The sequence below is a fragment of the Zingiber officinale genome, chromosome 2A (genome assembly GCF_018446385.1).
Source record: "Zingiber officinale cultivar Zhangliang chromosome 2A, Zo_v1.1, whole genome shotgun sequence".
Lineage (NCBI taxonomy): Eukaryota > Viridiplantae > Streptophyta > Magnoliopsida > Zingiberales > Zingiberaceae > Zingiber > Zingiber officinale.
Window position 1 is genome coordinate 151873194 of NC_055988.1, and position 23432 is coordinate 151896625.

General features: G+C 40.6%; 1 protein-coding gene across 1 annotated transcript in view; it reads left to right on the forward strand.

Annotated features, from left to right (window-relative positions):
* Positions 1-6707: 6707 nt before the first annotated feature.
* LOC122044136 overlaps positions 6708-23432 on the forward strand; it is a 32158-nt gene continuing 15433 nt past the window's right edge. Inside the window, exon 1 of the mRNA XM_042604673.1 lies at positions 6708-6787. Within this exon, the coding sequence (XP_042460607.1) occupies positions 6708-6787 (80 nt within the window). The remainder of the gene's footprint in view (positions 6788-23432) is intronic.

A 23432-nucleotide genomic window follows, 5' to 3' on the forward strand; every position in this document is an offset into this window, starting at 1 on the left:
TGTTTGGACAATATTGTGCTATTTTCTTAGGAAAGTAAAAGAATAACTAATGCTGAAAAGAAATTTGTAGAAACTATACATTCTTTGAAAAAAAACAATTATTGTATTTAATTTTTAAGGTCAACTTGTAGTTTTTTTTTTCTAAAGGGTGGAAGGGGTTTCTTAGGGTGGTGCGGTGGTTAAAGCATGAGGTATTGTTATATTAGGTCCCGAGGTCAAAATTTAGCACGTTTGAGCGTGACTTTTACCATGCCTTAGTCATTGCACTAATGGTTAGTATCCATTTGTAATTTATTTCTTCCATGTTGGCTTAGAGATGTATTGACATGGGCGTTGGGGGCGAGTGAATTATCTTTTGTCACATCTAAAGGGTGAAAGAGGGCTTTCAAGGTGTATCACAGATGATTGATACATGACATCTTTGGCGTAATGGTAAAGAGTCGATTCTTAAGAACTAATAACTTGGGGTTTATTTCACCATACGTCTAATGTCGATGTATTTGCATTTACCTCCCTCTAGTATCTGCCCCACAGATATAGAGGGTCATTGAGGTAACGGATTTATCTTTTTGTTAACTAAAGGGTGAAAGAAGAAGTCATTAAGGTAGCGAATGACATCTCTGGCGTAGGACAGTTGGTGGGTGCATGACATTTATGACGTAATGCTCAGGGATCGATTCTCAGGAACTGACGATTTGATGTTTATCCCTCCATGTGTCTAACGAGTGTGTACTTGCATTTACCTCTCTTCATATCCATGGGGCTGACATTAGGAAGCCATTAAGGTAGCGGATCTACTTGTTTTTTTTTTTTTTTTTCTAAATGGTAAAAGAGGCTTCGAGGGCGTAGTGCAGACAGTGGACGCATGACATCTCTGACGTAATAGCCAGGGGTTGATTTTCAAGAACGGATGACCTAGGGTTTATCTCACCATGTGCCTAACGCCTATGTACCTACATTTTGTTAGAGTGTATACTAAAAGCCTAGCTTTTGGTATAAACATTTATCTAGAAATAAGAATCACATTGGTCAAATGTCTACATTTGTGATAAATGTAGTTGTTCAATTAATTTATATTGTAGATAACATGGTGTGTGGTGTCACACACAGAGGATCATGTTATCAGTACCTTATAAATTATAAACAGTAGCTCACGACCAAGATGGAAAAGAACAAACCATTTGAAGGTCGTAGTGTAATTAGGTATTAGTTTATCTTAACTATATAATTACACTAGTACACTTAGAGTGTATTGAGTAGGACTATTAGAGGTCGTTTCTTTTATACTGACTTTATAAAGAAACAAAGACCTCAGTTATTATGGAAGTGTGTGCTCTTAATCCTAATATAATAACAAGCACATATATTTGATATTTATTTCTTTAATTTGTCAATGGGTGAGATTTAGTTCGATGAATCAATAAGCCCGATAAGTTGGGAAATGATATCACTTATAGTGTGTGTTGTTGATTATAGAAGGAAACTGTGTCCTAGAGATACTAGGTTGAGAATGTCCCCAAGAGGAGCTCATAAGGATTGTCATGTTAAACCCTGCAGGTGGACTTAGTCCGACATGACGATGAAGTTGAGTGGTACTACTCTTGGAGCTAGATATTAATTAAGTGAGTTGTCAGTAACTTACTTAATTAGTGGACATTTGTTATCTTAAACACAGGGAGACTAACACACTCATAATAAGAAGGAGCCCAAAAATATAATTTGGGATTGGTGCGGTAGTTCAATAATAATTCTCTAGTGGAATGAATTATTATTGATAAAATTAAGTTGTGTGTTCGGGGCGAACACGGGATGCTTAATTTTATCGGGAGACCAAAACCAATTCCTCCTCTCGGTCCCTATCGTAGCCTCTTAATTATAGAGTACTATACCCACCTATACCCACCTTCTTACCCATCCTATAGGGGGCCGGCCAAGCTAGCTTGGAGACCAAGCTAGGGCCGGCCATGTTTTGGTTCATGGGTGAATTCATGTGGCCGGCCCTAGCTTGAACTCAAGCTTAGGTGGCCGGCCCTATTAAAATAAAAAGGAATTTTATTTTTTAAATGTTTCTTATGTGGATAACATGATTTAAAAGAGAGTTTAAAAATTTAAATCTTTCCTTTTATAAGATTCTACAAAAGATTAAGAGAAGAGTTAAATCTCTTTCCTTATTTGTAGATTAAAAGGTTGATTTTAATTTTGGTAAAAACTTTCCTTTTAATCATGTTCATGATTTAAAGAGAGTTTAAAAATTAAATATCTCTTTTATAAAGCTTCTACAAGGATTAAGAAAAGATTAGATATCTTTCCTTATTTGTAGATTGGAAGAGATTTTAATTTTTAAAGATAACTTTCTTTTTATCCACATGTTTAATAGAAATATTTTAATTTATAAAATTTCCTTTTTATTGACCATCATGAAGGGAAAATTATTAGAGAAATTTTTTATAAAATTTCCGGAAACAAATTAGGAAAGTTTTAATTCTTGATTGAATTAAATTTCCTTTGCTTGGTTTAAAGTGGCCGGCCACATTGTTGATGAGAAAAAATATTTTTAATTAAATAAATTTTCCTTATCAATGGCAAAAGAATTAAGGAAATTTTTTATTTAAATTTCCTTATTTGCCAAGGCCAAGGATTATAAAAGAGAGGGTAGAGGTGCCTTCATGGGGGACAACTCTATTTATTTTTCCTCTCTCTTTTTCTTCCTTGGTGTGGCCGGCCATCCTCTCCTCCTTTCTTCTCTTTGATGGCCGAACCTCATCCTTCTTGTGGAGACCCATATGGTGGCCGGATCAAGTTTAGAGAAGAAGAAGAAGAAGGAGAGAAAGAAAGCTTTGTTTCTAGCATCCCTTGGAGCATGGTGGTGGTGGCCAAACCTCTTCATCCTAGAAGAAGTTTTGATGGCCGAAATTTGCAAGGAAGAAGAAGATGCTTGGTGGTTCTCATCTCGGAAGATCGTTGCCCACACAACGTCCGAGGTTAGAAGAGAAATACGGTAGAAGATCAAGAGGTTTTTCTAAAAGGTATAACTAGTAATTTTTCTTTCCGCATCATACTAGTTATTTTTGGAAATAATACTAAATACAAGAGGCATACGATTCTAGAGTTTCGAATTTGTTTTCGATATAGTGTTCTTTTGTTTTTCTTTTCCTTGTGATTTGATTGTTCTTTTCGGTTAACCTAAAGTTATTTTAGGAAATTAAATATTAGCTTTCTATAAAAGGTTTTGTCTAGTCGGTGGTGGTTGCTCCCATATCCAAGAAGGTCATGTGCCTCGCCACGTCAGTACTGGGAACCGATTATGAAAATTAATATTTAATGGAATTAATAACTTAAGGTGACTTGGGTCGAACGTGTTAAGTTCCGCAGGAGATCCAAGTCAAAACCTAAAAGAACAAATAGATTAAGTTTTGGATCAAACGTGTTAAGTTCCGCAGGCGATCCAAAATTTAATTTAAAAGAACACATGGTAGCTAGGAAAAGGTTCAGATCTTTGTACAAAATTTTTGTACAGTGGAACCTCTAGGCTTTTCGAGTAGCAACCAACACATTTATCTCTCTCTATATCCATCGGATCAACATTAGAGAGGTCATTAAGGTAGTGAATCTATCTTTTTCCAAAAGGGTGAAAGAGTGACTCAGGGCGTAGCGCAGATGGTAAGCGCATGACATCTTTGGCGTAATGACCAAGTCAATTCATATGAACTAACGACCTAGTTTACCCTACCATATGCCTAACACATGTGTATTTGTATTTACCTTCTTCTATATCTGTGGGGTTGACATTAGGGGGTCGTTAAGGTAGCGAATCTACCTTTTTTTTTCTAAAGGGTGAAAGAGAGCTCCCAGGGCATAACAAGATGGTGGACGCATGACATCACTGGCGTAGTGACTAGGGGTTAATGCTTCTTGACAACTTGTGGTCACTCCACCATGTGCCTAACATCTGTATACCTTCATTTACCTCTCCTATATCCGTGAGGTCGGTACTAGGGGGCCGTTAATGTAGCGGATCTAACTTTTTTCTAAGGGTGAAAGAGTGGGTGTTAGGGGCGAGTATTTCACATTTTTGCCACTTTTAAAGGGTGAAAGAGTCAAGAGGGTTCCAATTACATTGCTCATGGGGTTAAGATACAAAGTCATGTTGAAGAATTATGCATCGGAAGGAGAGTTGTCGGAAGAATACACATCACGCAAGGCTGACTAAAATGCAATGGACAACTGCTCTCAATCTGTGTGAGGAAGGCATTGTTAAAGATATAGATGGTGACCTCAAGTGACCCCAACGATAAATGGTGAAGCACTAGCAAATGAACTTGCAATAGTGGAAGTGGTAGACTAATAGCTATGGAGCACCCATTGGCAACTGATGATCACCCCCCAGTCGTTGCGAGTAACAGATTTCGGGCAACATGGACCATAGCCGAATCATTCTCAATTGCATCGGGATGAGGAGCAATAGAGGGTGGACACAACATCATGGGGCTAATTGTAGCAGCCTGGTATAGCAAAGGAGTTGGAGAAAATAATGAGTCTATGACCTTGTAGCAATAGGGCTCTCGGCTAGTACCTGAAGGGTAGAATCCTATCACACAAAATACATCTAGCACTGATAGCTCAGTAGACATCAATCAAGGGTCCACCAGTGGCTCGACCAGCTCCTCTACATCTGGAAGCTACATCAACCACAATCAACGGTGCCAAGGAAGGAGCTGGGAACAATCAGAAGAATTGGCGATTATAGGTGCGAGTAGCCCGAACAACCACTCAATGAAGGTTGACATTACTAGAGACTAAGCTAACTGAAGTTACCCTTGATCCAATACTATGGCAGAAATTTATAGAAATGGGCACCTCAAACAATTTTAGCTTTTCTAACCATGGGCGTATATTAATTTTGGGTTGTGAGGGATATCATTTCCGATGAGTTTATGCATTGTTATATTAAGTGCCGAATAATAAGGAGTTTCTTAATGATATTTATTTATGCATTTCATGTCATTGTCAATCGAAGACCTTTATGGGAGGCTCTTGCTCAACTTGGGGAGAGTATTACAGAACCTTGGTTGATCATGGAGAACTTCAACTCATTGCTATCCATCCATGAAAAGGAAGGGGGATTATCAGTTACGAATTATGAAATGTGGGACCTCCAACCTTTGTCTAAGCTTGTGGCCTTATGAATCTTTGCTCAATTAGATGTCAATTAACTTGGATGATGATCCTGTCGGGAATCTGAGAAGATGGAATTGCCGGAATGACGCGGCTGGAATATTTACCACATCTCCATGACCCGAATGGTGAGTTGTCTTCTGTGTTGATCAAGTCATTATAGGGCCTTTGGTCAATAGTACCTGTAGCCAGTGATCGGGTTGCCCCAGTCTCTGGTACCCTGATGCTCGAGGCAAGCCCCACGAATATATGAGCAGTCGAATAATAGTAGAATAATGAAATAAATACAGGATGAGTATAGTGACGTACCCTGGCCTCTGGGGGGGCGCCCTCGGATGGATCGGTGAGCTGGTCGCGGTGTTGATTGAGTCGTCACGACCCTGAAGAGTAGATGAATGTGAGGCAGCTGAGGAGCCGGATCTGGGGGCGACGACATGTAATCCAGTGTAGCATGGATCCAAAAGGCGGCATGTAGGCCGAAATATGACGACGACACCTAGGTCGAAGTACCATAGCGGCTCGTAGGTCGGGACACGACACGCAGGCTAGAACATGGCACACAGGCCGGAACACGGCACGTAGGCCGGATAATACCATTAACTCACAATATGATAATGGTGCGAAAAGTGAAACCCAGTGACTCGATGGCCGTCACACAGCGGTGGTCGGATCTGCGCCGAAAGCGATGGAGACAGCAGCTGTAAAGCCGTCGGAGTCGACTGTGGGGACGCCGGAGAAGGCAAACAGTGGAAACAAGAAGAGGGCAACGACAGTGATGCTATACGACCGGCAAAGGTCGTGGATATATCGAAGAGAGGTGAGGCGGTTGCGGGTTGGAACCTGTGTCGGGTCCGTCTGATGGCAACAACAACGTGAGGAGGAGAAGGAGAGCGATGACCGGTGTCCTCGCGAAGGTGGCTTCAGCACGCCGGCGATGAAGGAGGAAACGATGACGACTGCGACTTGAAGAGGAGGTAGTGGCGTTGGCGTAAGATGATGGCAACAGCGGCGTTAGCCAAGAGCGACCTGGAGGGATATGAGCTGCCGATGTGCCGGCGATCTCTGGCGGAGGCGGCGACCCTTGTTCCAACAGGTGACGGCGGGAGCAAAAACATGAAGGCCCCCCTCTCAATAATGTCCTCCTCTCCCTTAAAGCCCTAACCAGCCCAATAACAAAAATGCCCTCCTCCATCTCTGTAATCTCTCATACGCCCTATGAGACATCCGCATCAGATGAATAGTGTGGTTTCATACAAATTGGACAGAGCTTTAGTGAATTCACAATGGTTATTTACGGATTATGATAGTTATAATTATATGAAGTTCATAGCCCCCCAGATGCTTATCGGATCACTCTTATGGCATAGTGCATATTCTAGTCCGAGATTGTTGGTGTAGGGAGTATCAGACGATCAAACCTATGTTTTGATAATGGCAAAGAAGTTCAAAGTTAAACTATCTTGTTGTCTAATAAGTTAAACTAAGTGTGCAGAAAAGTCTTAAGTGATCGCGAACACCGGGTGGAAGACTGGATGGGTCGTGGAGCGGACGCCCAGCATGAAGTGACGCTGAGAAAAAGTCCAGACGGTTTGGAGCACCAGTCTGGCAAAAGGTAATTTCTTCTGAGGGGAGTAGGTGAAGACGTGTGTAGGACCGTTAGATTCGATAGAGGGGGGGTGAATATCGATTCGAAAATATCGAGTATAAGCGCAGCGGAAAAGTAAAGTAGACACAGGGTGTTTTTATTTCGTTCGGAGCCTGTGACGACTCCTACTCGAAGGCCCGTACTCCTTGAGTACTTTCGTTGGGCAATTCACTAGCAATTCGGATAATTACAATTTAAGTACAAAAAGATGCTAAAAAAAATAAAGTTGTACCGACAGACAAGGAAATTAAAAGAGTGGGATCGTGTCGTCGGAGCTTTGTGAGCGTCGTTGGAGCGTAGAGCAGCAGAGCGAGTAATCTCACAGTTCTCAGATGTGAAAAAGATGATGGTGAAGCTCCTGCCTGGGGCTTCTTTTATATGTAGCTCCGGGCGCCTGGAATGTGACGTAGCTGCTCAAACCGAGATGCTCCACGTGGCGACGACTTGGCCTTGATATAATTTGCTTTCCGGGCGCCCGGATCCCCTCCGGGCGCCCGGACCACCTTGTTCCAGAAAACTCACTTTTCCTGCAAAACAAAGTTAGTCCGAGGCAATATATATCCTGCAAAACAGATTGTTAGCACATTTTATAATAGTATGAATTAGTACAAATAGTATGACTTAGATTCCGTCTTTCCGAGACCGGAATCTAGTCACGATCTCGACTTAGACATCTGAAATGGATCTAAGCCGGATCGACGCCTAATATTCCCTTCCCGGGAACGCGTCCTCGCAGTCACTCCCCTCCAGTGACTTACCTCACTTACCTGCCAGACGTCCGGTCAACCCTTCGACCCGTCTGGACTTCTTGCCAGCTATCCGGTCAGCTCGTCGACCTAGCTGGACTTCTTGCCAAGCGTCCGGTCAGCCCGTCGACCCGCTTGGACTTCTCGCCAGCTATCCGGTCAGCCCGTCGACCTAGCTGGACTTCGTGCCAGACATCCGGTCAGCCCGTCGACCTGTCTGGACTTCTCCTGCACACTCGATCAAAGTGTCAGATAACAACAAAACTAACTTAACTTATTTGTCATTCATCAAAACCTAGGTTAGACCGTTAGTGCTACCCGCACCAACAATCTCCCCCTTTTTGATGGAATGACAACCTGGTTAAGTTAGTGAAAGGATGCAAAAAACATGTACATCGATTTTAAAGTTAGTTTTAGTGTTTTCAATTTGGTTTAGCTAACTTAACCACCTAACCCTCCCCCTTTGGCATTCATCAAAAAAAATAAGCAAGGGTAAACAATCATAGTGTAGAGTTACTGTAAAAAGTAATCAATTTAAAAAAACAGCTAATTTTGAAAAATATCTAAGTTTGGTTCAAAATTCAAAGATAAAAGTACAATTTTTAACACCAAGTTAAAAAAAAAAATTAGTCAAGTTGACTTGGGGGAGACAAGTTGAATTTTGAAAAGTATAAATTTAAAGTTAATCAAGTTTAACTTTTCAAGTGTGTAAAATTTTTCAAATCAGGTTTTTCAAATTTACTTTTCAAGTTTAAGTAACATTTACTTTTCAAAAGGTAAATTTTAATTTTCAAATTCCAATTTTCAAACACTAAGGTGAATCTAGTTTTCAAATTTGATTTTTCAAAACAAAGCAAAAATTAAACAAGTAAGATTAATGTTTCAAGAAGTAAAGTTTTAGCCAAAATAAATTTGTAAGGCTAATTTGATAAAAGTTAAGTTTGGAAAGTTTAATTTTCAAGCATATGTTACAAAACTGAAGTTGTAATATTCAATTTTTAAAATCAGGTTTTAAAACTTAGGTGGGATTAAACTTCCAATTTTTTAAACACTTAGTTAAATTTAACTTTTTGAAAACTGGTGTTCAAAAATAAGTTAGTTTTAAAATAGATGTACAAAAGCATTTATCAACCACACAAAATTGTAATTAATTTCTCCCCCTGAATTTGATACTTAAAATTGAACAGCTGTCTAACCAATTAGGTACTAACTAACTATCAGAAGATAGCAGCTTTCACTTGGTTAGTCAGATTAAGTTGATTATTAGCAGTCAGTGTTTGACTTGACTGATGAACTTAATCTGATTAATGTCTGATTTGTATTTAACGTCCAGACTTATGCTGATGCACTGAAATAAGCATCTTAAGTCCGGACAGTTGGCCTACGCATCTCACCCATTTCTATGTTTGTCAAACACAAGCAAGGTAAGCCTAAGGTGTTGGTGAGATGCTAAAAAACTAGTCCTATGGGTACATGCTTTCTAAGGATTCAAAAACTAGTCTAAGGGCAAAACTGTTTTTGAAAATCTAAAAATGGAAAGTTTTGAAAGCAAACAAACAACCAGGTTTAACTTATAATTTGAAAACAATTATTTTTGAAAACGATTTTGAAAACTCCTAGTCTATTAAGCGCATCCCTAATTTTCGACGTAAGTTGCTAAATTCACTTTCAGGGAGTGGTTTTGTGAAAATGTCAGCTAAATTTGATTTGGACTCAATGTATTTGAGTTCAATATCACCTTTAGTAACATGATCCCTGATAAAGTGGTGCTAATTTCAATATGTTTGGTTCTTGAATGATGCACAGGGTTCTTGGTTAAGTTAATTGAACTTATATTGTCAATTAATACTTTTACATTTGTGATATTTAAGTTGAAATCTTTTAGAGTATGCATCATCCATAATAATTGTGCAATACATTCACCTATAGCTATGTATTCTGACTCAGTTGTAGATAGAGCAACACAATGTTGCTTTCTACTAAACCAGCTGACAAGTGATGAACCTAATAATTGGCATCCACCACTTGTGCTTTTGCGGTCTAATTTACATCCAGCATAATCTGAGTCAGAATACCCTATTAGTTCAAAATTATTTGTCCTGGGATACCAAATTCCTACATTTGTTGTTCCCTTAAGATATCTAAAAATTCTTTTAACTTGTGTCAAATGGGATTCCTTAGCACAAGTTTGGTATCTAGCACACATACTAACTGCAAATAAGATATCAGGTCGACTTGCAGTTAAGTACGGTAGGCTACCTATTGCACTCCTATAATATTTTAAATCAACTGGTTTTCCATTTGGGTCATTATCTAAGATTGTGTTTACTGCCATAGGTGTTTTTATTTCTTTTGTATTTTCCATTTCGAATTTTTTAAGTAATTCTTTAGTGTATTTGTGTTGATAAATATAATTTCCTTCATTTGTTTGTTTGATTTGTAATCCTAAGAAATAAGTTAATTTTCCTACTAAGCTCATTTCAAATTCTTTTTCCATTAAATTAATAAACTCTTCTAAAAAATCTGAATTTGTTGAACCAAATATTATATCATCTACATATATTTGTGCAATAAATATGTCTATATTTAATGATTTAACAAACAAGGTTGGGTCAATTTGACCTTGGTTGAATCCTTTAGATGTTAAGTAAGATGTTAGCCTTTCATACCATGCCCTGGGTGCTTGTTTAAGTCCATATAATGCTTTCTTTAACTTAAAAACATAATCAGGGTGTTCTAGACTTTCAAACCCAGGAGGCTGACCTACATAAACTTCTTCTTTAATTAGTCCATTAAGAAAGGCAGACTTAACATCCATTTGGTATAGTTTGAATCCCTTATGGGCTGCATAACTTAGTAACATTCTAATGGATTCTAATCTGGCTACTGGGGCATAGGTCTCATCATAGTCAAGTCCTTCAACCTGACTAAACCCTTTGGCAACTAGCCTAGCATTATTTCTAGTAATTTCCCCAGTTTCACTTAATTTGTTTCTGAATACCCATTTTGTTTCTATTATTTTCTTATTCTTAGGTGGTGGTACTAGGTCCCAAACTTCATTACGCTCAAATTGGGCTAGTTCTTCTTGCATAGCTATAATCCAGTCTGGGTCTAGTAGGGATTCATCCACAGTTTTGGGTTCTATTTTTGAAATCAGGGAGATTTGACTCAAGTTCCTAAAAGATGATCTGGTTTGAACCCTTAGGTCTGGGTCGCCAATTATTTGATCAGTTGGATGGTTGGGATTTACTCTTATAGTTCTAGGGGGTTCATTTTCTTGATGTTGTTCCTCTTCTTCATGACTTAGAGTTTGGTTGGTTTCTGGAACAAATTCAGGTGGTTGTGTAAGTTCTAAGTTTTGGTTAGTTTCTTCAAATTTTACATTAGTAGTTTCTTCAATTTTTAAGGTAACCTTATTATAAATTCTATAGCCTTTACTATTTAGAGAATATCCTACAAAAATTCCATTTTCTACTTTAGAGGTGAATTTCTCTAAATGTTCTCTAGTATTTAGGATGTAAGCTGGACACCCAAATACTTTAAAATATTTTATGTTAGGTTGTTTGTTATAAAATATTTCAAAGAAGGTTTTATTATGTCTTTTATTTAATGTTGTTCTATTTTGCACATAGCAGGCTGTGCTAACAGCTTCTGCCCAGAAATATTTAGGTAGGTTATATTCATTTAACATGGTTCTAGAGGCTTCTAGTAAGGTTCTATTTTTTCTTTCTACAATTCCATTTTGTTGGGAGGTTTTAGGACATGAAAATTCGTGATGGTAGCCATTTTCAAGACAGAATTTGTTAAAATTATGATTTTTAAATTCTCCCCCATTGTCACTCCTAATTCTTTTAATTTTAATATCTTTTTCGTTTTCAATTTGTTTGTAGAAATTTATAAAGGTTTCAAAAGTTTCATCTTTATGTTTTAAGAATTTTACCCAAGTAAATCTAGAATAATCATCTATAATTACTAAACAATATAAGTTTCCATTTATAGATTTGACTCCATGGGAGTCAAAAAGGTCTAAATGTAGAAATTCTAATATTGAGTTAGTTTGTGGCTGATTTGTTTGTTTGTGAGTGGATTTAGTTTGTTTACCTTGTTGACAAGCATTACATATGGTTGAATCTAAGTTAGGTAATTTTGGTAAGCCTCTCACAAGTCCATTTAGTTTACTTATATTTCTAAAGTTGGTGTGAGACATCCTCCTATGCCATAACCAAGTTTCTTCTTTTTGTGTTAAATAACACTTAATGGAAGAAGTGGTTAAGTTGATGACATAGATGTTGTCTTTTCTAAAACCTTTTAGGCTTATGGTAGGATTATCTAGATGTTTGATTAAATACTCTGTGGATAGAAATTTAACCTTGTACCTAGTATCACACAATTGACTTATACTCAGAAGATTATATTTAAAATTTTCAACAAGTAAAACATTTGTAATTATAAAGTCTATTTTTAATTCAATATAACCTATACCAATTACCTTGAGTTTGCCGTTGTTTCCAAAGGCAACTGTTCCTAAGCTTTTGTAAGTGAGTTGAGTGAACTTGGTGTGATCTCCAGTCATATGTTTGGAGCAACCACTGTCCAAAATCCACTTGGTTTCCTACAGTAAGTAGGATTTAACGTTAGTCTTTTTATTTTTGAGCAGACATTATTTAAGTTAATTTTAAGTTTAAAATTGAAATTTTGAATTTAATTTTTTAAGTTTAAAATTGAAATTAATTTTTAAGTTTAAAATTGAAAATTTGAAATTAATTTTTTAGTTTAAAATTAAAATTTTGAAATTAATTTTTAAGTTTAAAATTAAAATTTTGAAATTAATTTTTAAGTTTAAAATTAAAGTTTTGAAATTAATTTTTAAGTTTTAAAATTAAAGTTTTTTTTTGAAGCCTTATTCATCTCACCCAATCTATATTATCAATCAGGGAATCCAATGATTTTGTGAGATGAAATTGGATTTTTAATTATGGAGTTTTGGTTTAACTTGTGTTAGGTACAGATTTACCTTTGGTCTCCACAAATAGGCAATCTTCGGATAAACTTCTAAGCTTGGTGAGTCACATGGACGTCATTAGAAGTAACCAACCTTTCGAGGTTTTCCGAATAGTCCTATCCACGGAGCTTAGTACTAAATCTTGGTCTAACTGGTTAGGATTCATTTAAGGGTAGCTTCGGTCAGTTCCACTTGGCCAAATGCACCAGATCGAAACTATATCTTTCTAGACATGTGATGCCCAAGTTTCCCTAACGTACTATCATCAAAAAACTTCACCAGTACCATGATTCAAGTTAAACTTGATCTCTAATCCTAATTACCCTGCCGGGTTAGTTTGTTTTAGGTTACCCTGTCGGGTAAGTTTTGGAGGTGCCAGCTATTCTGAAGCCTCCCCCTGAATAATTGGCCATTAAATTAAATTTTGGATTTAGGTTTGTGTCGATTCTTTTTATAGTTATGGTTAACTTGATGATAATTTTGTTGATTTTTAAAGTGTTTAAATTTTGAATTTGATTTAGATTTGTATCTTGGATTTTGGTTTGGTTTATTCGATTTTATATAATGTATTTTTTCTTTAGGTATATAATATTGATTAAGTCCTATTTGCGTGGTTAAGCACGCTTTCGGAACCCAAGTTAGATTGGTTGATTTGTATTGGGTTATTAATGATTTGAAGGTTTTATTTGAATTCGACTTATATCCTAGTCCGGTTTTATTATAGCATGCTTTTTGATTATTTAGGATTAAGTCTAGATTTTTTGATCTTGTTGTGAATTTTTCTAACACTTCTTTTAAATTGTTAATCTCATTTTTTAATGATAAATTCTCCTCCTCAAGTGTTAGATCTTGAGTTGGATTTGTATTTTCTTTTTGTTCCTTGAGGTTTTGATTTTCCTCAAGAAGTGATTTATTTTCATTTTCTAGTTTAATCAATTTACTATTTAAACAGGAAATAATTCTAAAAAATTTTTTGTTTAAATTAAAATCTACCTCATTCGGGCCTTCGGAAACGAGTACGGACTCGTGGCTTGTTTCGGGTTCAGACCCGTTTTCATCTTCCGACTCGTCTTCTGTTTCAGCTTCGTGGGCCATCAGTGCGAGGTGGCTCTGATGTTTTTGCTCTTCTTCCTCCGATTCGTTCGAGGAGTTGTCCCACGTAGCTTTGAGGGCCTTCTTTTTGGTTGGCTTCAGTTTGTCGAACTTCAGTTTTGGACATTCGTTCTTGTAGTGTCCCTTTTTGTTGCAGCCGTAGCAAGTCACGTTCTTTTGTTCTGAGGGAGAACTGATCTTTTGAAGGTCCTTTTTGCTGAAGCTCCTTTTTCTCCTGGTGAACATTTTTCTTACCAAGTTCACCAGGTGTTCTTCATCTTCGGAGTCTTGGTTGGAATCTTCTTCATATTCAGGTTTGCTCTTCTTTTCTTTGGAGGAACTTGCAAATAAGGCTATACCTTTCTCGGCTCCAGCATTAGTTTGTTCATGTAATTCTAATTCACAGAAGAGCTCGTCTAATTTTAATTTAGAGAGATTTTTAGAGATTTTGTAGGCATCTACGATTGATGCCCACAAACTATTACGTGGAAAAGCATTTAATGCGTACCTTATTAAGTCTCTATTTTCCATCTGGTGGCCTATCGCATGAAGCCCGTTGAGGATGTCCTTGATCCTCGCGTGGAGCTGATTCGCCGTTTCACCTTCCTGCATTTTTATATTAAAAATTTTATTTAAAAGCAGGTCTCGTTTTGTTACTTTGGTGTCGCTCGTTCCCTCGTGCAGCTCGATCAATTTGTCCCACAGCTCTTTAGCGTTTTTGTGTGGACCAACTCTGTTCAGTTCTTCTCTTGTTAATCCGCACTGTAGAGTGTTGATCGCTTTATTTTCTGTTGACGCCTTTTTCTTCAAATCTGCTGTCCAGTCTTCAGGATCCAGTATATTCCCGGAGTTATCCGTTGGAATTTTATAGGGTCTCATAACGCTCATCCACTGGTCGAAGTCTGTTTTGAGGTAAACCTCCATGCGCTTCTTCCAGTACGAAAAATCGTCCCCGTTAAAGAGTGGAGGTCGTACTGTGCTGAATCCTTCTTGTTGGGACATCCTGTACACAAGTAAATAACCAAGAAAAATATCCCAAGACTTGGTCTTGGATTAGTAGTGCGGGAAGAGAAAATAGTAGAAAAATCTAGATTGGTGTTGCAACAGAAAAAAAATAAAAAAAAATGATAAACCAGTTTGGAGTTAAGTGTAAAACTGAAGACCGAAAAAAAAGAAAAAAAATTTCACCCCCAGTCTGATTGGTGGTTGCACCAAATCAGAGCGGTACCTGCTCTGATACCACTTGTAGGACCGTTAGATTCGATAGAGGGGGGGGGTGAATATCGATTCGAAAATATCGAGTATAAGCGCAGCGGAAAAGTAAAGTAGACACAGGGTGTTTTTACTTCGTTCGGAGCCTGTGACGACTCCTATTCGAAGGCCCGTACTCCTTGAGTACTTTCGTTGGGCAATTCACTAGCAATTCGGATAATTACAATTTAAGTACAAAAAGATGCTAAAAAAAACAAAGCTGTACCGACAGACAAGGAAATTAAAAGAGCGGGATCGTGTCGTCGGAGCTTTGTGAGCGTCGTTGGAGCGCAGAGCAGCAGAGCGAGTAATTTCAGAGTTCTCAAATGTGAAACAGATGATCTTGAAGCTCCTGCCTAGGGCTTCTTTTATATGTTGTTCCGGGCGCCTGGATTCCTTCCGGGCGCCTGGAATGTGACGTAGCTACTCAAACCGAGATGCTCCACGTGGCGACGACTTGGCCTGGATATAATTTGCTTTCCGGGCGCCCGGATCCCTTCTGTTAGGATCGATGGTCACGGCTAGAGAGGGGGGGTGTGAATAGCCGACCCCAAATTCTAGTTTCTTTCTACAAATCAAGTTAGCACAGCGGAAATACAATAATAGAAACGAGAACGAAGAAGATCAAACCTCAACGCGTCGATGTAACGAGGTTCGGAGATGAGACTCCTACTCCTCGGCGTGTCCGTAAGGTGGACGAAGCCTACCAATCCGTCGGTGGATGAGACCCCGGAAACCCGGCTAATAATCACTCCTTCTGGGTGGAGAAACCTCGCTACAATGTTTTGCAAAAGCAATACAGGAGTAGAAAGCAGCAAGAAGCAAAATACAATACAAATGTATGAAACACCTTCGCTTACTTGCCTTCTCTTCGACTGGATGAAGCAGCAGCTTCTCGGATCCAACCACAACAGCAACAGCAACTGATCAGTTGGTCCCAGCCGAGTGGAAGCTCACAAAAAGCTTCAGGAACTAAGAGCTCAGCAAAGCTTGCAGAAGAACTTGCAGCAGCAAGAAGAAGAGGCAGTAATAAGAAGAAGCAGAAGCTTCGGAGGAGAAGTTGCAGCCTAGAAGCCCTCAGCCTCTTTTATACCTGCATCCACCTGCGAAGAAGAAAGCATGCGCGCGTGCTCGACCTTAATGGCGGGGATGTACATGAATTCCCAAGAGATTCGTGTGACGACAATGTTGACCGCCTACACGAAGCACCGATCGACTTCGAGGATCGGTCCCATGGCCGATCGATACCCTTTGGCGGACCGACTAGGATCCATCAGTGGCCAGACTGATCGGCCAACTGATCCCCAGACTTCTTGTCCAGTCAGTCGGGCTTGCAGCCTCCTTCGACTAGACTTGAGGGGGAGGCATGTGATGCCTGATGAGGGGCCCACCCAGTGGAGGGTCATTGCCACGGTGGAGGTCAGAGGTCAAAGTCGGGGCGGTCAACTCCTCGGTATCATCGGCCGGTCGAGCGGCCTATTCGCCCGACCGGGATCGGGAGAACGAGCTCTGAGCCCTCTCGACTTCGTCCGGTCCGAGAGCGAGCTCGAGCCCTCTCGACCACGGTCAGGAGAACGAGCTCAGAGCCCTCTCCGACTTTCCATGCCAAGTCTCCATCTTGGTCTTCTCCGTGCCAAGTCTCCATACTTGGACTTTTCCCGTGCCAAGCTCCCTGCTTGGACTTTTCACCAGATGTCTGGTCAACCTTGACCCATTTGGATTTCCCTTGCCTAGCTTCACTCACCAGGACTTCCAAACTGCCTAGTTTTACTCACTAGGTCTTTTACCTGGCTTCACTCACCAGGGTTTCCCATCTGCCTGGCTTCACTCACCAGGACTTTCTCCAACTGCCTGACTTTACTCACCAGAACTTTCACTTTCACCTAGCTTCACTCACTAGGATTTTCACCTGGCTTCACTCACCAGGATTTCCCGAACTGCCTAACATCCCAGTTAGGACTTCCCAGTCAAGTATCCGGTCAACTTTGACCTACTTGACTCTTCTTCATCCAACCTGATCAGACCCTGATCAGTATCTCTCCGCATGGGCAACTGCACCTGCATTGTCCATGTCTACATGTCTTTCTATATTGTCAAACATCGAAACCATGACCAAGGTTTACGCTTGGTCAACTAGGTCAACCTTGACCTACTGGAAATTGTACTAACAATCTCCCCCTTTTTGATGTTTGACAATACCTTTAAGTTAGACTAATCCAATAGTCTCAACTTTCTTCATGCCACTAGGTAATGAAGCATAAGTTACAACCTTACATTCTCCTTCTAAGAAGACAACCTCCTTCTTAGATAATGAAAGCCTAACTTAAACCCTTCATTCTCCCCCTATTGGCACACATCAACAAACTCTCCCCCTGAAGAGTAAGTTATCGTTGTTCACAACTTCACTCGTTGTGATCAACAAACTCTCCCACTAACTTCAATGTTCTTCCTTGAACATTCTCTAGACATTCTCAATTCTCCCTCCTTTTTGACACATATCAAAAAGAGTGAATCAAGGTCAAGAGTTTCTTCCTAATGAAAGTCCCATACCTTTCATTGAAACGCTTAATTTCCCCCTTGATACTAAGGTCCAACAATTAACTTAGTGATAATCCCATACCACTCAAGTCTTTAGGAGTAACAAACCCCCCTAAAAGTCAACTCCCCTTGACTAATAGGTAAAATTCCCCCTAAAGGTCAACTCCCCCTTGACCATTGCACCAACAATGTCTTGGAGAGTTTCAAACCTTCAAAATACCAACTCCCGAGCTGAAATTTCAAACAACCAGGCGAATTTCAGCAATTTGGCACGCCCTGATCGGTCACCAGACCGATCAGGCTTCCTCTGGATCGGTCCAGTGACCGATCAGGAAAGCCCTGGATCGGTCCAGTGACCGATCCAGACATTGATGGACAGATTTCTGAATTTTTCCTTCCCGAAATTCAGAAACCTCTAGAAAATCACAGAAAATTCAAAAAATTATAAAATTCTGAGGATACATTCCTCATAATATATACTATCAAGGAAAAATAGTTTTATATGAAAATAACTTCCATTTTTCAATCTTGATACAAAGTTCAAAAGACTTTGAAATAGCTCAAGGTTAAGTCATCTTTGTAGCAACTTTCTCAATGATGAATGCTATCACTAGAAAAGCTTCATCAAGGTTTTTCAAATCAATTTTGAAATGATTTTAAACCCTTTAATTTGGGACCACAATCTTAGGGCTAAATGTACATGACTTGTACACAAGCTTTCCCTATGATCCCCAATTTCGAATTAGGCTCATCTAGGTACAAGAGCTATGCACCTTGATCCTAACTCATGATCCTAATATCTCACACACATCTAAGGTGTATCAAACACATCAAAGTCACTTTTGATGTGAGATATGGGTCTAGGTTATCTTAAACTAGATTCTCATGCATTTTCTAAACTACAATTTGATCTCCATATCAAGTTATATTTTTTTGTCCTTAAATCAATTTAATTGATCATTAATGCACAAGATGATGACATGGCATATAATTGTATCATAAATGGAAACATGTGCCAATGTCATGATGTCATGGCATAAAGTATGAAACTTAAATAAAGCATGACATTTGAATAACCTAAGCATTATCATGACATTTCAAATGCTCATAAATTAAATATGCTGTCATGACATGGCATATGGCAAACAATATATGGCAGATAGCATGTAAAGGTATAGAAGATACCTAATTCTAGCTTTAGTTGCCATTTTTGATAATTTTGATTATTTTGCCATAAATTCTATATTCCTAAGTGTGATAGACCTAAAATCATATACCAAAGATTTTTAGATCACTATGTGCCAATTAGATTGACTCTAGAAAACTCCTCAAATGTGATTGGCACATCCTAATCATCTTAGGAATACTTTCCATTTCATTTTCAAGGCTTGATTACACCTTGAAAATTCCTAAAGTGCCACCTTTTGCCATGATTAGGTTAACTACCTATTCAAGTAAGGTTGGCACACCCTAACTCATCTAGCGTGATGAAATCACGCTCCTAGGAACCCAATACCTATTGGAGTTCATTGGGTTCACTAAATATTCACTAGGGATGACTTCCCTAGCAACCCTCCTAATGACCCTCCTAGGCTTTAAAGCCTTGGTCATTTGGGACTCATCAAGATCCACTCTAGGGGTGACTCCCCTTGTGACCTTGGTGATGGTCTTCCTAGCCCTAGATTTTGTTCCATAATCGAATGGAACATTATGATAAGTGGGCTTGACCACTTGGGACTTAGGTTTGTGACCCAAACCTTTCTTGTCCATGGACTTGGGTTTTTGACCCTTAAACCCTAGAGATGACTTCTCCAAGTTCTTAAGAGCCTTTTCTAACATGTCAAGTCTTGACCTCAAGACTTGATTTTCCTTCTTTAATACCTCAAGACTTGATTTGTCATTTTTCTTTGAGGCATTCCTAGGCATGTGTCTAGTTGATTTGGGATTCCTACCTAGGTTTTCCTTAGCCTTAGATGGGTTAATTCTAGGGTTGGCTTTCCTAGTGTTATCCTTATCTAGGCTCACATGTTTGGCACCTAAGCATGTGTATCGATTTCTAATGTTATCATGCTTACCATTATTAACAATAGCAATAAGGCTACTAGCATGTGTCTTATTATTATTGCAATAATGTGCCTTAGAGATTACCTTAGGGTTTGCCTTAGCTCCCCCTATCGATGTGCTCGTCTTCTTGTCCTTGTGAGGTTGCCTCCCCCTCGGACATTGGCTCCGATAATGTCCCCTTCGCTTGCATTGGAAGCACACCACGTGCTCCTTGCTCTTGCGTATCGGGACTCCGGCTTCCTTGATCTTTGGCGCCGGTGGAGTCTTCCTAACCCTCTTTGGACATTTACTCTTGTAATGTCCAAGTTCCCTACACTCAAAGCATAATATATGCAATTTACTAGAACTTAAATTGCTTGAGTTACCTAGGGTTGAGGTGGGATGTAAGCTCTCTCTTTCATCCCTTCCGGAGGTAGAAGCTTCTTCTCCTTGCTCCGAACTTGAAGAGGAACTCTCCTCCTCTTCTTCTTTAGATGTTGAGTAGCCCTCAACTTCTAAATCCATCCCTCCATGATGTGAACTCCTTGGCTCACTTGACTCCTCTTCATGGCTTGAAGTGGAGTTCCCCTCATGGAACTTAGCCAAGTTGTTCCACAACTCCTTGGCATTATTGTATCCACCTATCTTACATAGAATGTCATTAGGTAATGAGAATTCAAATACGTTCATTACCTCATCGTTGATTATGGAATCGTGGATTTGTTCCCTTGTCCACTTCTTCTTCTCGAGTGGTTTTTCTTCCTTATCCATTGGAGGCTTGAAACCTAATTGAGCACAACTCCAATTTTCAAGGTTAGTCATAAGAAAATACCTCATTCTTACCTTCCAATACGCGAAGTCGTCGCGGTCATAGAAAGGTGGAATGGTGATGTCTTCTCCGAGTTGATCCATCTCTAGCTTGTGCTCCCTCGGGTGTTAATCCGGCGAAGAGCGACCTTGCTCTGATACCACTTGTTAGGATCGATGGTCGCGGCTAGAGAGGGGGGGGGTGTGAATAGCCGACCCCAAATTCTCGTTTCTTTCTACAAATCAAGTTAGCGCAGCGGAAATACAATAATAGAAACGAGAACGAAGAAGATCAAACCTCAACGCGTCGATGTAACGAGGTTCGGAGATGAGACTCCTACTCCTCGGCGTATCCGTATGGTGGACGAAGCCTACCAATCCGTCGGTGGATGAGACCCCGGAAACCCGGCTAATAATCACTCCTTCTGGGTGGAGAAACCTCGCCACAATGTTTTGCAAAAGCAATACAGGAGTAGAAAGCAGCAAGAAGCAAAATACAATACAAATGTATGAAACACCTTCGCTTACTTGCCTTCTCTTCGACTGGATGAAGCAGCAGCTTCTCGGATCCAACCACAACAGCAACAGCAACTGATCAGTTGGTCCCAGCCGAGTGGAAGCTCACTAAAAGCTTCAGGAACTAAGAGCTCAGCAAAGCTCGCAGAAGAACTTGCAGCAGCAAGAAGAAGAGGCAGTAATAAGAAGAAGCAGAAGCTTCGGAGGAGAAGTTGTAGCCTAGAAGCCCTCAGCCTCTTTTATACCTGCATCCACCTGCGAAGAAGAAGCCAGAAGAAACTAGCCGTTGCTACGCAACGGCTAGGACGTGGACCGATCAGGCTTCATCCTGATCGGTCCACAAGGGTCCTGATCGGTCACAAGACCGATCAGGCCCTTCCCTGATCGGTCATGGAGACCGATCAGGTCCTTCCCTGATCGGTCCCATGACCGATCAGGACCTTTCCCTCCCGAAGGTCATCTCCTTCTGATCGTCTCCTGATCGGTCTGCAGACCGATCAGGAACTTCACTGTATGCTACTGATCGATCACTGATTGGTCTGCTGACCGATCAGATAAGCAACAGAATAATTCTGTTTGGTTACTGATCGGTCACCAGACCGATCAGATAACCCAGCGTATCACTGGATCGGTCACCAGACCGATCCAGGTTTAGAGCTCCCAGCCCTAAACCCTACTTGGTCCTGAGAACGAGCTACCGAGCCCTCTCCGACTTCATCCGGTCCAGAGAACGAGCTATCGAGCCCTCTCCGACCACAGTCCAGAGAACTAGCTACCGAGCCCTCTCTGACTTCGTCCGGTCCAGAGAATGAGCTACCGAGCCCTCTCCGACTTTCCGTGCCAAGTCTCCATCTTGGTCTTCTCCGTGCCAAGTCTCCATACTTGGACTTTTCCCGTGCCAAGCTCCCTGCTTGGACTTTTCACCAGATGTCTGGTCAACCTTGACCCATTTGGATTTCCCTTACCTGGCTTCACTCACCAGGACTTCCAAACTGCCTAGCTTCACTCACTAGGTCTTTTACCTGACTTCACTCACCAGGGTTTCCCATCTGCCTGGCTTCACTCACCAGGACTTTCTCCAACTGCCTGGCTTTACTCATCAGAACTTTCACTTTCACCTAGCTTCACTCACTAGGATTTTCACCTGGCTTCACTCATCAGGATTTCCTGAACTGCCTAACATCCCAGTTAGGACTTCCCAGTCAAGTATCCGGTCAACCTTGACCTACTTGACTCTTCTTCATCCAACCTGATCAGACCCTGATCAGTATCTCTCCGCATGGGCAACTGCACCTGCATTATCCATGTCTACATGTCTTTATGTATTGTCAAACATCGAAACCATGACCAAGGTTTACGCTTGGTCAACTAGGTCAACCTTGACCTACTGGAAATTGCACTAACACCTTCCGGGCGCCCGGACCTCCGGGCGCCCGGATCCCCTCCGGGCGCCCGGAGGGACCACCTTGTTCTAGAAAACTCCCTTTTCCTGCAAAACAAAGTTAGTCCGAGGCAATATATATCCTGCAAAACAGATTGTTAGCACATTTTATAATAGTATGAATTAGTACAAATAGTATGACTTAGATTCCGTCTTTCCGAGACCGGAATCTAGTCACGATCTCGACTTAGACATCCGAAATGGATCTAAGCCAGATCGACGCCTAATGTTCCCTTCCCGGGAACGTGTCCTCGCAGTCACTCCCCTCCAATGACTTACCTCACTTACCTGCCAGACGTCTGGTCAACCCTTCGACCCGTCTGGACTTCTTGCCAGCTATCCGGTCAGCCCGTCGACCTAGCTGGACTTCTTGCCAAGCGTCCGGTCAGCCCGTCGACTCGCTTGGACTTCTCGCCAGCTATCTGGTCAGCCCGTCGACCTAGCTGGACTTCGTGCCAGACATCCGGTCAGCCCGTCGACCTGTCTAGACTTCTCCTGCACACTCGATCAAAGTGTCAGATAACAACAAAACTAACTTAACTTATTTGTCATTCATCAAAACCTAGGTTAGACCGTTAGTGCTACCCGTACCAATAACGTGTTCCCCGAAGAGAGAACAGTAAGCATTAGTCCGACCTAGAGTTTCAATGAAACTTAAAGTCAGGACTGGACAACCCTAAGGCTGTCAAATCTTGTCATTCTTTGCATATTATTTTCTTGGACTAATCTTATTTTGCAAGAAATTGAAGGTGACAAAATATGGTGGTTTGGGCGTCTAAAGTCCAGGTGCCCAGAGCTGGTCTGAGTGCCTAGACCACCAAAATCCATAGCTTTGCTTAGCTAGAGTACGAGGATTGGATGGGCCTACGCCATGGTCCGGGTGCCCGAAAGGGGCCTGGGCACCCGAAAGCGGATAATTTTTGTCGATCTACTTTTGATGAGAGCACGCCACTTCAGCACGGTCCAGGTGCCTGGGAGGGAATCTAGGCCCCCAGAATAGGCTATAAAAGTAGCATTCGACCAGTGGCTTTAGAATAAGATTCCGAATATCTTCCGCTTCTGCCTGCTGCTCAGAAAACGCCTCCACAATGCTCAAAAACTTTTTCGATGACGACTACGCTGAATATTACATTCTCCAAAGTCGTCGGTATTCTTTACTTTTCTAATTACTTGTAA